Source organism: Brienomyrus brachyistius, chromosome 15, assembly GCF_023856365.1.
Source record: "Brienomyrus brachyistius isolate T26 chromosome 15, BBRACH_0.4, whole genome shotgun sequence".
NCBI classification, from domain to species: domain Eukaryota; kingdom Metazoa; phylum Chordata; class Actinopteri; order Osteoglossiformes; family Mormyridae; genus Brienomyrus; species Brienomyrus brachyistius.
Genome location: NC_064547.1, coordinates 5,348,278 through 5,364,961, shown reverse-complemented (window position 1 = coordinate 5,364,961; position 16,684 = coordinate 5,348,278). Strand labels below are relative to the sequence as shown.

General features: G+C 50.0%; 1 protein-coding gene and 1 long non-coding RNA gene across 3 annotated transcripts in view; both read right to left on the bottom strand.

Moving 5' to 3' along the window:
* Window positions 1-1,409: 1,409 nt before the first annotated feature.
* Window positions 1,410-16,684, bottom strand: part of ssbp4 (single stranded DNA binding protein 4) — a 71,434-nt gene continuing 56,159 nt past the window's right edge. Inside the window, exons 6-18 of the mRNA XM_048976623.1 lie at window positions 15,081-15,164; window positions 13,554-13,613; window positions 13,258-13,324; window positions 13,074-13,141; window positions 12,387-12,454; window positions 11,978-12,023; window positions 11,792-11,827; window positions 11,596-11,650; window positions 7,940-8,010; window positions 7,629-7,707; window positions 7,146-7,174; window positions 6,796-6,897; window positions 1,410-6,442 (exon numbers count right to left, since the gene is read on the bottom strand). Of these exons, the coding sequence (XP_048832580.1) occupies window positions 6,413-6,442; window positions 6,796-6,897; window positions 7,146-7,174; window positions 7,629-7,707; window positions 7,940-8,010; window positions 11,596-11,650; window positions 11,792-11,827; window positions 11,978-12,023; window positions 12,387-12,454; window positions 13,074-13,141; window positions 13,258-13,324; window positions 13,554-13,613; window positions 15,081-15,164 (795 nt within the window). The 3' untranslated portion in view covers window positions 1,410-6,412. The remainder of the gene's footprint in view (window positions 6,443-6,795; window positions 6,898-7,145; window positions 7,175-7,628; window positions 7,708-7,939; window positions 8,011-11,595; window positions 11,651-11,791; window positions 11,828-11,977; window positions 12,024-12,386; window positions 12,455-13,073; window positions 13,142-13,257; window positions 13,325-13,553; window positions 13,614-15,080; window positions 15,165-16,684) is intronic.
* Window positions 8,965-11,580, bottom strand: LOC125708805 (uncharacterized). Of its 2 annotated transcripts, XR_007382544.1 has the most exons (4): window positions 11,007-11,580; window positions 10,787-10,874; window positions 10,611-10,698; window positions 8,965-10,566 (listed from the first exon to the last, which is right to left on the bottom strand). It is a non-coding gene; the product is annotated as an uncharacterized LOC125708805 (long non-coding RNA). The 2 variants fall into 2 exon arrangements; XR_007382543.1 differs by having other exon boundaries at window positions 10,611-10,918; window positions 11,051-11,580.

Here is a 16,684-nt window from a genome sequence, read left to right as displayed (position 1 = left end):
TCTTGACAAGCAGCTGCTCCTCCCTCTCACCACCATCCCTTTCCAGCATGAGGCCTTGAAAATCAGATCCAAGCGACAAAACTACCATCACTCCTGTCCTGTATCAACTAAACCTTGCCCAAGGTCCTCCAACATGCCTCCACAACAAGGAAGCAGTAAGAAATCTTGCTGTAAGATTTTTTGCATGAGCGCGAGAATCAGAAAGTGTGTCATGGCAGACGCGTGAGAGTTGGCAACCCTGCAGAATTGTCAGCTTATAAAGGGTGCAAACTAACGTTTTTGAAATGCCTTTTATGCAGAGACACTGGTTAAAGTTGGACAAAGGGATTCCTGCACCCCCAGCTTAGCTATAACCACTTTCTACAGGGTGCTGCCTCACACCACACAAAGGGGCACATCTGCTCTTGGTCACTCGGCTGGTCTGCAATGACACAGGATCATGTGACTGCAGGACCTCTCAGGCAGGCAGAAGGCACCTTCACCAGCTTGATTAATGCTTCTGCTATGTACAGAGAGCAGAAATCTCAAGAGGAGAAACCTCACAAATGCTTTTTACGGCAGTACATGTGAACAGGGCCATGTCAGAAGAGGTTATCCACAGGCAGGAACAATCATCCCATTACTGATGAAGATGTACCCATTTATAGGTATATGAGAAATTCCTCAGATTCCACCAGAACATAAAGGTCATGACTCGAACAATGACAACATTTTGCTCAGAGACACGTTTTGTTTTTTTTTAAATTATTATTATATAAGACTTGCTACTAATCTACACACTTTGGATTTCAGGGTAAATATGACCTGCTGCGTTCAACCAGCAAAGTAACACGACACAAATAAAACCACCTAAAAAGACAAGTCACATTCCTTACAGGTCCGGAGGCTGTTAATCTAAATAGTTACTTCAATATTAGTTCAAATGCAGGAACTCGTTGTCATAGGTGGAAATTAGCAGGAGTACATTTTAAACTGAATTTGAGAAAGCACCACTTTACACAGCGTACGGTTAGAGTATGGATAGCTAGACAAGATTTTAACAGCTCTGAGCTCGGAGCCGATTTTTCCCCAAACGAGCCTGATAGAGCTAAACGGCGTCCTCTCGTTTGTAAATTTCTCTCTTTCCTAGATGTTTTAACTCGTGTTTTATGGAATACGAAACTATTATGGATTTACAGGCCATATAGAGGAAGATTTGGGGTGGTAATCATGCTAATAAACAGAACTTATATCCACTAATGAAACGTTAGAGGTGTGTGGGCATGTGCCTTCAGCGAATAAATGGAGGCTAATAGCAAGCCGCCCTGTAAATGTAACAGATTTTTGGCGAGGTGCACAGTCTGTGTTCAGTGTAGGACCTTTGCTTCCCACTGACTGACAGGAAAAAGAAAAAAGCACCGACTCAAGGGAAAAATCAAGGTACATTTATTATTGATGCAGATTTTTCATCTTTCTCGTTAAGCAAGTTTTTTTTTCAGTCTAAAGAAACTTTACAATATAAAGAAACATACAAGGAACAACTTTATTAACTACACAAGACACCTAATTCCCTAAGACAAAGATCTCAACTAACCTACCATGAAATACAAAGCAAACCCAAGAGACAGACTGCTTCATATCGAATACTGCCGTGTCGTCTGAAAGGACAATGAACAGTACAGGACGATCCGTTAAACCCCCCTCCCTTTGACCCCTTCCCAAAACGCCTCAAAAATTCTTGCTAATGTTACAGTATTATACATCATCACAATAGAAATACAGAAATGGCCAACATTGTATCGTTATACATAAGGGGCTGGAGAGGTGGGTGAGCATCATTCTGTACAGCACTATTTCCAGGGGCGAGCGAGCTCCCTCCACGATTAGACCTGTTTTTTTTTTTTTTTTTTTTATTTAAATGAGGTCCTTTTCTTCCTTTTTAAAGTTTCACTTTAAATAGATAAAAATCCTTCATATTAAAGACAGCAATATGTGGTCCCTTGCGATTTTAAAGAGACGATGTCCTTTATTCATTTGATTTCATTTCCTGATGCTTCATTCTTCAAATGCCATGATTGCCATTCAGGGTCATAAAAGTGCATTAAGAAGATGCAGATAGAAGCCACGGTCAGGCGGCGGCCATATTCTCTATTTCTCCACTCTACAGCTCATTAGGATTACAAAGCACATTATAAGGCGGTTTACCTCACTGTCCTAAATGCATCAACCACTCACACATCAGCTCTTCTGTCGTGACCCTGACCCGATACACAAGCCCAATGCAGAAATCCAAGTTTTAATTACCCAGATTACACCACGGTCACTTCCTTGAGATGAGTCGTTCACAATCAAGATCACTGCAAAGTTCAATTAAAGCACATCGCCTCTTTAAATGAAAACACGGTGTATTTTTTTTTAATACTCATTTAGGTTTTTCTAAATTGTCATTGGTAGTGACTGACATATCAAAACATGTCAATGATATCAAAATGCATTATACAGTATTTACAAAAAAAAAAAGGAACAAGAGAAAAGATTTTTAAAAAGGATGGGGTGGGGGGGGCAGGGGCTGAGGGGGTTTGAGGGGCCTTGCAGAGGGACGCTGCAGTGAGCTGGGGGTGCACAGCACGTCGTCCAGATGACGGCGCACTTAATTGCCGATTCGAAGCCGTTCTTCGCCTCTTAGTATTACGACACAAAGGCTGTCAAAATGGCAACAGGCTCATTCATTTTCAGATCACAGTACCCTGTGTCCCCGGGTACCACACATCTGAAACTGTGTTCCCGGGTACCACACATCTGAAACTGTGTCCCCGGGTACCATACATCTGAAACTGGGTCCCCGGGTACCATACATCTGAAACTGTGTCCCCGGGTACCACACATCTGAAACTGTGTCCCCGGGTACCATACATCTGAAACTGTGTTCCCGGGTACCACACATCTGAAACTGTGTTCCCGGGTACCATACATCTGAAACTGGGTCCCCGGGTACCATACATCTGAAACTGTGTTCCCGGGTACCATACATCTGAAACTGTGTTCCTGGGTACCACACATCTGAAACTGTGTCCCCGGGTACCATACATCTGAAACTGCGTCCCCGGGTATCACGCATCTGAAACTGTGTCCCCGGGTACCATACATCTGAAACTGTGTTCCCGGGTACCATACATCTGAAACTGTGTCCCCGGGTATCACGCATCTGAAACTGTGTCCCCGGGTATCACGCATCTGAAACTGTGTCCCCGGGTACCATACATCTGAAACTGTGTCCCCGGGTATCACGCATCTGAAACTGTGTCCCCGGGTACCATACATCTGAAACTGTGTCCCCGGGTACCACACATCTGAAACTGCGTCCCCGGGTACCATACATCTGAAACTGCGTCCCCGGGTATCACGCATCTGAAACTGTGTCCCCGGGTACCACACATCTGAAACTGTGTCCCTGGGTACCACGCATCTGAAACTGTGTCCCTGGGTACCACACATCTGAAACTGTGTCCCTGGGTACCACACATCTGAAACTGTGTCCCCGGGTATCACGCATCTGAAACTGCGTCCCCGGGTACCATGCATCTGAAGCTGGGTCCCCGGGTACCACGCATCTGAAACTGCGTCCTCGGGTACCACGCATCTGAAACTGCGTCCCCGGGTACCACGCATCTGAAACTGGGTCCCCGGGTACCACGCACCAGAGACTGCGTCCCCGGGTACCACGCATCTGAAACTGTGTCCCCGGGTACCACGCATCTGAAACTGTGTCCCCGAGTACCACACATCTGAAACTGGGTCCCTGGGTACCACACATCTGAAACTGCGTCCCCGGGTACCACGCATCTGAAACTGCGTCCCCGGGTACCATACATCTGAAACTGTGCCCCCGGGTACCATACATCTGAAACTACACAGGATGACTGTGGAAGAAGTGAGGGCATGGCACAAGGCATACCACAAGGGTGACAATGATAACGGAGACTTTGCATCAGTTTGAAATGTAAAAATTACAGACCGGTAATGAACACTTGAGTATGGGAAGAAAGCACTTGATTCGTAGTGTGTATTACCAATGACAGAGCCGTCTAGGAGCTGAAAAACCAATGTCTGTACACCGCCATGTCTCAGAATGAGGGAACAACCAAGAAAGCCTTTGAGGGACAGCCGCAAGTCACTGCATTACTGTGACGACGCTCCATTTGACATCAAAAAAGCATAATAGCAATAAATAAATAAATAGAAAAGAACCTAAGAAGAACATTAACTTTTAATTTTTAGAATTGAATGGCGGGGCCTTGATACAGAAAAGCACAATTTCATGGCTGTGAATTCGTGGGCTTGTGATGTGGTGTGATGGAGGACCGCAGGCAGAAGTGCGTCGGGCCTATTGGTGATGGCTGCTGCCACAATAACGGAACATGGAGGCTGATTTCTCACACGCAATTGTCTGCGTCGCGGAGCACTGACCCTTAAAGAGCGGCGAACGTGTGCACGTACCGGCCTAAGCTCCAACAAGAATGGAGACGACACAAACCACACGTTTGTAAAGAGTGAATATACAATATTTAAAGGACAAAGATGAAAATTACAGAGAACCAGACCAGTAAAAACATAAAAACGGTTTTTGCAGACAGTATCTTCCCTGCAGGAACTGGAGCAGGAAAAGCAAATGAGAAATAATGATCCACCTCAGACCAAATATTCCCAACAGCTAAAACATTCCAGACTGGAGCTGTAAGCACTAAAGCAGTGTTTCACAACCCGGGCCTCAGGGAACCACAGCCGGTCCACATTTTTGCTTCCTCCCAGTTCCTGGTAGGAGCAAATATGTGGGCTGTCTGGGGCTCCCCGGGGACCAGGTTAGGAGACACTGCACTACAGAGCCCAGTGAAGCAAAGACAGTGATGCCCGATGGAGCTGTTCCTTCCCTTCCAAGCTACAGATACTGGGTTCGAACGGACTGTTCTGCATCTCACTGGTGAGCACCTGACTACTTCAAGGAACCAGCCAATTTCCAGACTCCAGGATGCGAGGGACCTGTCCTATGTAACAGACAGTCCGGCGAAAGAACACGTACAGCAGAGAGGAAACACGGACCTCTGAACTGAAAAGACACAGCGCCCCCTAGAACACACTGTGGCTGAAGATGGACCTCTATGTGTCTGGGTGTACGTACATACAGCAGGAGTTACAGGCCAAACTCGCCTTACTCTGCAGTGATATGGCAGCATACAAGCAGCTATTCAATGCCAATCAGCTTGGCAGTGGTCAACTGAACACAAAAGACATTTATACACATTTACACACAAATGCAGGCTGGTGGGGAGGAAGCTCAACTTCTACGCAAATTATTGGCATATAATTATTACTATAAAAAATAAAAAGCTTGGTTTTCAGTGCTTTTTGGTGAATCGTACAGGTTTGTTTGGTTTTCTTCTGGTCTTGAAGGAGCATTGGACAGTTTCTGATCAGTGTCTTGCAGGATGAAAATGAAGTTCTCAGACACGGGTGGTTCAGCATCAAAAGGGGCTGTACTACCTGATTTAACTAGAGAAATCAACACTTTGGTGAGATGGCGCATGGCCACTGGGAATATGCAATAATTTCACCTGTAACTATTCTCCCACGTTCACTGCAGTGTTTTCCAGATGGGAGGGGGGGTAAACAAAGTACGAAATGGAGACGTTTAACAGAGCGGACGACACAGAACACACCATAATCGTGTAAACAGAAGGGTTGTTGAGCAAACTGAATGTGCTTATTGTGTTGCAGATGATGCCGAAAAATGTGCCCTTGACAGAAAAATCCAAGAAATTGAACTAAACCATTGCAACACCATTAATGATAAACAGAAGAATAACAATAATAATATTAGCAATAAAATACACACATTGAATATTGACAGCCGGTCTTATCTAAAGTAACACAAGTTCTATTTTCATTTTAAATGTACATAGTAGCTGGATGGCAAAGCATAACTTAGCCACTCAGCTACTGTGCAAAACCATTTAAAAAGTATAATAAAACAAAAATAGAGAGAGACACACCAGCTTCATGCTGATCAGTGTCTCACTGCAAGAACTCCCTCCGCCCTCACTGTCCTGGGCCAGTAAGGAAGCCAGGCAAGCAAAGGTGGGGGGGGCAAAAGGAGACTCTTCCCGTGGCTCTGTGACGGTGTCCTGTCGCCAGCCACTTTGCACATGCTGGGATGGGCGGCCTTGACACGAGTCCTGCATTCCAGAAGCATCCCAGGGGGCTGTGCGGCACAGCATGATATCCAAGGCCGGGGAATGGGGCAGGGCGGATAACGAGTGGTGGAGCGATATGGGAGGAGGTGGGTGTCGTGTGGTGGTGGTGGTGGGGGGGGGTAAATAAAATAATAAACAGGAAAAAAATAAAAGATAAAATAAAATTAAAAAAAGAAAAAAAAAAATCACACACTCATCGTCATGTTGGGTGAATACTGCAAAGAAACGGGGGGGGGGGAGAGATGAGTGGATATTGGTTATTAAACTGCAAACATACCGGCCGGCTACAGACACTGCTACCTCACACATGCATGAGGCTGCCATGGCAATTTCGGGCAGCTTCTCAACACAATCCTCTATGATCAGGACATCACAGTGAATAATACACAGATAAACAGATGCTGGCAACCGATGGGGTGTGTATCGGGCTGTAAGGGATGCACACGCTGGTGTGGGGGGAAGTGTCCCTCAGCCGCAGGCTCTGGGGGGACAAAGGGGGTCCACACTGTCCCCAGCACCTGGGCCATACGGCCACGGAGTACAGTCGTGGATACGGTGGGACACTCACACTTTCACTTTGGAATGGGTTTAAGAAGTTGCCTGCCATCTCTCCATCGTCTCTCGGGGTCCCGGGGGGGTTATTCATGCCTGCCATGTTGTTAGGCGAGTTCTGCAAATTGAGGGGGATCCAAATTACACTCCCGAGACCATGTGACATCACTGCTTGTATTCCATCTTAGACAGTTTGTGTAGAAAGACGAATAAGAACTAAAATTCAGCAAAGGTGTCACCGAATGTCTCAATCACAAAACGTGCGGCGTTTCAATAAAAACCTGCAGTAACAAGATGTTATTCTCAATTATCAGGTGCTTTAATCAATGACTGAACAGCAGATGGGGAAGGAATGATCCTTCTTACCTTTGGCAACCCATCCATGTCACCAGAACCTAAGAGATAAGAGATTATTACAGGGAGATGAATTATAGAAATTACAATCTGAAATTAATTATAGAAACTACAAATGACTTGTATGAATAAGTCATTTAATAATTTAATCAAGGGGTTCCGCACCAATGAAGCTAAAAAGAAAGGCAATGCTAATTAATTGAACTGAGTAACCAGCTTAAGAAATGGACTAATTAGCTGATTAAGTAATTGAAAACACTGTCAATGCGTAGGAAATTTCCTGGAAGATGCACAACAATCTGACCAATCAACACAAAAAAAAACCATGACTGCAGAATTCTCACTGACTGGCAGAGGGCGATATTACACCAACTGATCCATGGTGAAATATCAGTTAAGCATAGCTTAGTGCAATGAAGGCAGGCAAGGTGTCAAGCGGGGGGGGGGGGGGGGGGGGATGGTGGATGATGGTATGATATTAATGCCATAGCTCACCTAGTGATCCATTCATGTGATGAGGCTCCATGGCTCCCATTCCTCCCATCGGACCATCGGGACCTGGACCCATGGGGAACTGCAACACAGACACAGCAGCTGCACATTAGCATGACCAATGTTACTGCCCAGATCCCCAGAGACAACAATCCCGGCCCATCAATCCGATTATATATCCCAGTATGTTCCTAGTACGACAAAACCAAGTAGGCACATAATTAAGCAGAGGGCCTGTCAATCTTTAAGGGGCTTAATACATTTGAACAAGCAACAAAACTGTCATATTGACACACAGATGAGCAGGAACTCACACTAGGTCTGTTGCCCCCGGGTCCAATGGGGTTCATCATTGTGTAAATATTTTCACTGGAATTCGTTGAGTCTGTAGGAAAAGAAAAAATGAATTTGGGTCACATGTGAGCCATTAATGCCAAAATACTTGGACTCGCCAACCTGACCACCGTACATCCGCAGCCAGCATTACCCACTGCGTTACCTTAGGCTAAATGGTTACCCTCCGTCAGCAGTTTTTATGACAAGATTCCAAATGATGCATATACAAAACCATTATGCCAGTGCTTTGTGGATGTAGATTGTCATATGGAAAGCATAACTAAGTACACATGAATGTGGTACACCAAATGACGTCGGGGGCGAGTCGGGGTGGGGGGTACACCGACGGACGTCGGGGGCGAGTCGGGGTGGGGGGTACACCGACGGACGTCGGGGGCGAGTCGGGGTGGGGGGTACACCGACGGACGTCGGGGCCGAGTCGGGGTGGGGGGTACACCGACGGACGTCGGGGGCGAGTCGGGGTGGGGGGTACACCGACGGACGTCGGGGGCCGAGTCGGGGTGGGGGGGTACACCGACGGACGTCGGGGCCGAGTCGGGGTGGGGGGGTACACCGACGGACGTCGGGGGCGAGTCGGGGTGGGGGGTACACCGACGGACGTCGGGGCCGAGTCGGGGTGGGGGGGTACACCGACGGACGTCGGGGGCGAGTCGGGGTGGGGGGTACACCGACGGACGTCGGGGCCGAGTCGGGGTGGGGGGTACACCGACGGACGTCGGGGCCGAGTCGGGGTGGGGGGTACACCGACGGACGTCGGGGGCGAGTCGGGGTGGGGGGTACACCGACGGACGTCGGGGCCGAGTCGGGGTGGGGGGTACACCGACGGACGTCGGGGGCGAGTCGGGGTGGGGGGTACACCGACGGACATCGGGGCCGAGTCGGGATGTATATGGATGTGCAAAAGGCTGCCTTCTGCTTCCACCTCCTGCGGGCACAGCTGACCTCACACTGACATTGCGGTGCAGGGGAGGGAGGGGGGGAGGGAGGAATAGGAGAACAGCTTCAGTATGTCGCACTTTCTGTATGTCACAGCATCTGGCATTAAGTGCCGAGTGGCTGCAGTGGGAGAAATGCCTATTTTAAATGGAAACAGTACTGTGTACCGATTACCATAGCAACATGACAGCAGGTGAACTAGTAGGGAAACAATGTACACATATGTAAAAATAAGTGGGATTTCTGCTCTGCGCTGGCATGGAGCCAATGAGCCCAGTCACCATCATTCTTCTTTAGCGCGTGGCTAATTACCGGCATTTCCTGGTGCAGTGAAATGTGCAGCAGCGGGCTGCTCTTTCTGGCAGTTCGCTTCCTCGCTTAAAGGTTAGAGATCAGAAAACACTATGCTTGCGACGACTCTGCCATTAAGCCGACAGGCGATAACAAAGAGGCAGGCATTCAGGCATTTGAGGACTTGGCCGTGATGACAATGAGTGGGCAAAAGCAGACATAGAAATAGAAGCGAATATAGCATCAGCTTCAGTGTACTTCAGAGATCCATAAATGCTATAGCTAAAAATCCTGGTTGCACATAGACCAAAGTATTGCCAGTTACCGTGGAAATCATTTTAACAGAATATTATCTATTTCCTTAATATCTCTAGCCAAAGCATGAATGTTCATCTAAATGCATCACATTTGGTGTTGATCACATTAAGAGCACCATATACAGGCTATTACAGCTCAAATAATCATCACGGTTTTCAAGCTCATTTGTTTTTGTTTATTGACTATTCTAATGCTTCTAATGTAAGCAGATATTAGAATGAAATCCACTGTTTAAATGGAGGTGACAGTAGATATAAAAGGAAGCCTCAGAGGGGAGAAAAGATTACAGAAACAATTACAAAGAAACATTTAGCATTTTCTGATTTTACGCTCTTAATTACCCAGGGTTGAAGAGAGAGATCAATTTTGCCTTTATTATAAACCAACTAATGCAATTATTGTAGAGACTGATACTGGAGGGTGTTTTTGTTTTGAGTTTGGTTAAATTCACATATGACTCAGTGTAATAAATCATGGATTTGCCGACATTAGTAGCTAAACCAGCCTGTTAAGGGAGTTTGAGTTGGCAAACACTGCTGATAAACCTCGTCACTGTCTACCAGGATTCACAGTACTTAGGGCACTAAGTAGCATAGACACAGCAGACATCTACACCAAAAGTTTACCACTACTGTTCACTTTTACCACCAAAGACTGCCTCTGTGTTCCAGCACCGAGACTGAGCACCTCAGCACTGACTGCCTCTGTGTTCCAGCACCGAGACTGAGCACATCAGCACTGACTGCCTCTGTGTTCCAGCACCGAGACTGAGCACATCAGCACTGACTGCCTCTGTGTTCCAGCACCGAGACTGAGCACCTCAGCACTGACTGCCTCTGTGTTCCAGCACCGAGACTGAGCACATCAGCACTGACTGCCTCTGTGTTCCAGCACCGAGACTGAGCACATCAGCACTGACTGCCTCTGTGTTCCAGCACCGAGACTGAGCACATCAGCACTGACTGCCTCTGTGTTCCAGCACCGAGACTGAGCACATCAGCACTGATTGCTTCTGTGTTTCAGCAACGAGACTGAGCACCTCAGCACTGACTGCCTCTGTGTTCCAGTACCGAGACTGAGCACCTCAGCACTGACTGCCTCTGTGTTCCAGCACCGAGACTGAGCACCTCAGCACTGACTGCCTCTGTGTTCCAGCACCGAGACTGAGCACCTCAGCACTGACTGCCTCTGTGTTCCAGCACCGAGACTGAGCACATCAGCACTGATTGCTTCTGTGTTCCAGCACCGAGACTGAGCACCTCAGCACTGACTGCCTCTGTGTTCCAGCACCGAGACTGAGCACCTCAGCACTGACTGCCTCTGTGTTCCAGCACCGAGACTGAGCACCTCAGCACTGACTGCCTCTGTGTTTCAGCACCGAGACTGAGCACCTCGGCATTGACTGCCTTTGTGTTCCAGCACCGAGACTGAGCACCTCGGCACTGACTGCCTCTGTGTTCCAGCACTGAGACTGAGCACCTCAGCACTGACTGCCTCTGTGTTTCAGCAACGAGACTGAGCACATCGGCACTGACTGCCTCTGTGTTTCAGCACCGAGACTAAGCACCTCGGCACTGACTGCCTCTGTGTTCCAGCACCGAGACTGAGCACCTCAGCACTGACTGCCTCTGTGTTCCAGCACCGAGACTGAGCACCTCAGCACTGACTGCCTCTGTGTTCCAGCACCGAGACTGAGCACATCAGCACTGATTGCTTCTGTGTTTCAGCAACGAGACTGAGCACCTCAGCACTGACTGCCTTTGTGTTTCAGGACCGTGACTGAGCACCTCAGCACTGACTGCCTCTGTGTTTCAGGACCGTGACTGAGCACCTCAGCACTGACTGCCTTTGTGTTTCAGGACCGTGACTGAGAACCTCAGCACTGATTGCTTTTGTGTTTCAGGACCGTGACTGAACACCTCAGCACTGATTGCTTTTGTGTTTCAGCACCGAGACTGAGCACCTCAGCACTGATCAGCCTTTGTACTTCTCTCATGTTGAACATCAAGGTCAAGGCGAAGTCTGGGACCCTGAAAAACCCTTCTGCCAGTACAGAGTGGTAACTGACCTCCTGGGCTGGGCATGATGGGAGTTCCTGGAGGGCCACCGCCACCAGGAGGACCCTGCAGGAGAGACAGCTCCTGTTCAGACAGTCTATGACACTGAGAACAAGCACAGTGCCACAGATGGTGGCTCCCACAACACAGGGGTCCAACACAAAACATGACAGTATGTGAGTGACTTTACTGAGGCCTGATACTCACCACGTAGTTGCCCGGAGATGAAGAAGAGTACGCTATCTGGGAGGGGGGGAGGGCACAAGGTCAGGGTCTTCATGAAACAGACCACAGCATGGACACCATGACAACCAGCTCATATCAAACTCATGTGTCATCGCCACTTTCGCTAACATATAGCACAGAGTGGAGATAACAGAGGCACGAACGTACCGAATTAGCATTGGGATTAGGCCAAGGACCTCGCCCTCCTGGACCCCTGTCAGAGAGAAGGAAACGGAGACTGGAAACGCGAGACACACACAGACAAGGGTGATGCACGGGCCTCAAGAGAAAGGCTGAAGCAAAGGCTACTTTGGGGGAGGAACATGCGGGAACAGACCTACAGCCCCTTTCCATGCCGTCAGGACACCTCGTCTTCCTATTATTATTTCATCAATGAAGTTATTTCATCTTATGCTTCATGTTCATTCAGTTATATTTCATCATATACTTCATGAACAGAACCGATCGGTATTTCCTACAGATGTCAGGTCATATTTATTAAAGACAAATACACAACAGAAACATCTAACTAGTGACACGAGAGTCATACGTCAGTCGGAGGAGTGCTGAGACTCACATGTTCATCCCGGGCATGCCGGGCCCCCCAAGAGAGTTAGGCGGGGGCCTCATCCCGCCTCCGTAGTTCTAGTGGGGAGAGAGACACATAGGGAGCTGCGGTCAGCGCCGTGACACCATCGCTGTCGGCCTACAGCCCAGATTCACAAGCAGGGCACGGCAACAGCCGCGACAGGCAGCTGGGCCCGCGCCGCCGGGGCCCTCAGCGGGATGCGCGAGCAGGCTGCCCGGTGGCACGGTGGCACAGGCGGAGGGTGGGCCGGCCGCGGAGCAGCTCCGCCGCACAGGAAGAGTTTTGTTCAGCAGATGATTACACTTGTCGAGCAGATGCCGCACCAGCTGCCGGCTTGTTAGCTGCCAAATAGAGAGGGGAGGGCAGCGGGAGGCTGGGGAGGCACAGGGCTGACGGCGCCGTGTCAGGGAGGCTCGGCGCACGGACTCATTTAGTAGCTACTGCGCTCTTGCTGGGGGGAGGGCTCTTAATTGACAAAAAGCATCACGGAGAACACAGAGCCTGATGAAAAAGGACTGGGGAGCCTTATCATAATAATCCATAAATTAAACATGGCAGGCAAAACGAGGAAGTTTGTTAATATGGAAGCTGGCTGTCGGGCTGTCTGGGAGTGCAGCCATTGGGTTAAGGTGCTTGTCTGGGGGCAGTGGGTGCGGGGGCCAGGCAGAGGCCTACCTGTGGGCCCATGCTGCCCATGCCTCTGGGGGGGTTCATTCGCATTGGGCCGCCCATGTTCGGATGTCCTGGGGGGGGGTGGGCAATGAAGACAGTACAGTCAGGACACAAGCGAGGTCAAAGGGTGAGGGGGGGGGCAAATACTGGTCTGAGAAAAAGGGAGGCAGGGAAAAGAGGTGCTTACCCTGTGGTCTGGTGGGGTCCAGGCTGTTCGGGAGGAGCGGCTGAGAGCCTGGGACTCCTACTGGTGGCTGAAGGGGGAGGGCGTGTGTTAGGGGTCAGCTCACAGAGTGACGGTCTTTTAGACAAGAGATGACATCGGCAGCATCTACCTTCATGCTGAAAACACACTTAGAGACTCAGGTAGCAGCAGCTAAGCTAACAGGCAGGAATCGTACCATACAGAGAGCATGCACCGCAACGACACGCATTATGCATCTCAAAATAAGGTCGAAGCTGTACTCGGTGTGGCTGCACTACCTGATTTGGCATGCGGAGCGAGGGGCGGGGTCCACCTGGGTACCGGGGGGACATGAAAGGCTGCAGAAAACAAAGGAAGACGTGAGGCAATGGCCGAAAGGTCACGACAGCAAGAGTCAGAAATGGACAAGCTAAAGAGGATTAATACAGCCGACTCATACGGCCACCAAGGGAGTCTGACCACGTGTGCCTTTGTTGCTGGGGAGATGAAGAAATGCTATTATCCCAAACATCCAGCAGAGGGAGACAAAGTTCCAAGAAAATATGTTTTAGTCACAAAACTCATTCTTTAAATTTGGCAGAAGACCTGTAGAGAAGGGTGATCTTTACAGGCCATCTTCAAGGTCCCTATATTTATAACAAATACGGCGAAAATTAGTTGAGACGGCTGCATTACTATAAGGCTTTAAGCTGCATACTATGAAAATGTAGTCTGTGTGCGTATGCGTGTGTGTGCGTGCGAGACGTGCACAGTGGCGGAGGTGAACGAGTAGTTGCATCTGGGCTGCCAGTTTGCATGCAGCTCATTCTCTGCCCCTTCAAGATACACACGCGCAGGGATCTTCACTGATTATCTGACGCTCAGAGAGGCTATGATGGATCATCTGAGGGGCCTTCAGAAGCGTGGAGGACTCTCTGCATCTCAGCTGCGAGTGACAGCCCTACCCGCAATCCACAGGCACCCGCAGACGACACCCTCCCTCCGGCGAAATACCAGGGCAAGCAGTCGATTAACCCAAATCACGCACCGCATAAAGACTGCTCCTTAACACACTCACACATCGCCGCCAGGACGCTGCAGTGCACTGGCCTTTAAACCGCTTCCGCCACAACTACGCAAGAACGACACATGCGTGTCTGCATGTTAGGAAGCCAGGCGGCAAACAGACAGAGGCTGACACGACGGCGGAGGTACAGGGGGTGGGGAAACGTAAAACGGCAGGGACAGGGTCCCGGCCTTTCAGTGCTAATTGGAGGGATGCAGTTCCAGGAATGAGCCAAGAGGGGCAGTGTGGAGGGGGAAAGCGTTGAGTAATACTGTTCTCCCAGGCAGATGGCTTCTCCCCCTGTCATGGGTTTCATATAAGCTGGGCTGAGGTCCTTTTATTGGGGGGTGTATGGGAATTACGAACGTTTCTGTGAAAAGTTTAGTGTGACGGCGCTGCATCCTGCGTCTGTCACACCCAGTGTTCATGCGAGTGTGGATTCGGATATTTCACACGGCAGACTTGGGAAGGTTGGACTGCCACCATCGCCCAACTCAGGTGGGGTGGCGACCTCACTGTGGGGCCCCATGTTCTGCACTAGTGAGCTGGAGGCGAGTCCCAGTGGGGTGGGGTAGGGGGGGGCGGAGGGGCTGGCTCATGTGGTTTCTGAACACCTCGTATCTTGTGCCACAGCTTTGAGAAGGAATTTGGGCAAATGAGACTGGCAGGAGGGCAGAGCATTAACACATGTTCCTATTAGGCAACAAAGTCTTGGTCGGAAGTGGGGGCAGGGGGGCAACAACAGACAGACGCGTCTTACCTGGCCGTGGGGCCCCATCATTGGATTACTGGGGTTGTGCGGTGGAGGCTGCGAGTGAGGCGATGGCTGGGAGCCGGGAGGGCCCTAGGAGAGAGCAGAGGGGGGTGAGCGGGATACAGAGAGGAGCAGAGAGGAGAGTGAGCCGTGGGGCAAGTCCCCCCTGGGCGCGTGCGTACGGGCCACCGTCATTGGCCCTAACATCACAGCGTCTCACAGGCTGCCCCCGTAGCGGCTTTCCATCCCACATAGCTGCTCCCGGCTCCAACAGCGGCATGGTGCTTAACGCCAGTGCACCGGCAAGCATATGGCATTCGGGGGCCGGGCTGCTTCACCACAGTGTCCCCACGGAGATGGAGAACGGGCCGGCCAATCCCTGACGAGAGGAGACGCGGCTGGGCGGAGGGTGTTCTTAAATGAAGCAATTAATAAAATCATTTTCTACCTAGCTAAGGAGATAACGGCCTGGCACAACAGCACAGACACAACAAGAACGAGCTGCACACTCACTGCTCCTCATTTCCAGTTTCCAATGGGGCAGCGAGAAAGCATGCCGAGTGACAGGCATATCACTGTGCGCACCGCGCAGCACTGAGGCCCAGCCACTAGAGGGCAGTGTGTCACTACTGATTTACTGCCCAGGCACAACAAAATTACTATTATATACATACTGTCAGTCCTAAACACAAACTGCAGCATTTAAAACACTTGTATGAGCAGTGTGAGACAGGAAAGGCGTGTTAAAAATGTCCAGATGCAGACTGTCCCTGTGAATAACGTGTGACAAAATAACGTCTGACTGGCAGGCTCTTTGAAGACATGTAACAGCAAGTATAACATTGAGCCCATTGTTGTATGAAGCACAGTGAACATGTGGCATGGAGTCCAAACTCCACTTCAATGCTAAAAAACTCAGATGGCGACTCGGCAGAGCAGAACGAGGGAACAGCCGTGACGGATAGATCGGGCCGGATACAGACCAGACGCCTTCTCTCCTTGAACCCCTTATCTACTTTTCCGGCAGCTACGGACCCGTCTCTGTAAACTCTTGACTTTGAACTCTGACCCCCACAACAGGGCGGCCCCCCGACCCCCGGAGATGTGGTGACCCGCTGACAGCCGTGCTGGCCGGGATACAGGCGACAGCAATGGCGGGATGAGAGCAGACATTCTGCTCACCGCCGCCCGACGGTGACAGAGGCCCTGAACTGAACCGCCTGGGTCCAACAACAGTGACGTGCGCCTGTCTGAGGGGCCACTGGATTGTTCCAGCATGTTCTGGCATTTGGGGGTCTTTTGAAGCGTGTTTATTATTTTGGGGGGGGGGGACTCCCCAACAAGCACACATATGGAGTTCTGTGAAAGTATGAACCGAAAACATACATAGAAACGTATGCCAGACAAACAGGCCCGGTGACGGAAGCAGCGACTGCTCACAAACTCATGTTACATGCTTCCCATGTGCTGACGCCCGCCTGTCCCCTCCCCTCCCCCACAGATCCAGCGGGCCCCGGGCTCAGGCAGCAGGCCGGGAAAGCAGCCAGTGCTAAGGAGGTCCACAGCTCCTCGTCCTCCGGCATGCGCTCCCCCTGCACTGCAGGAGGCGT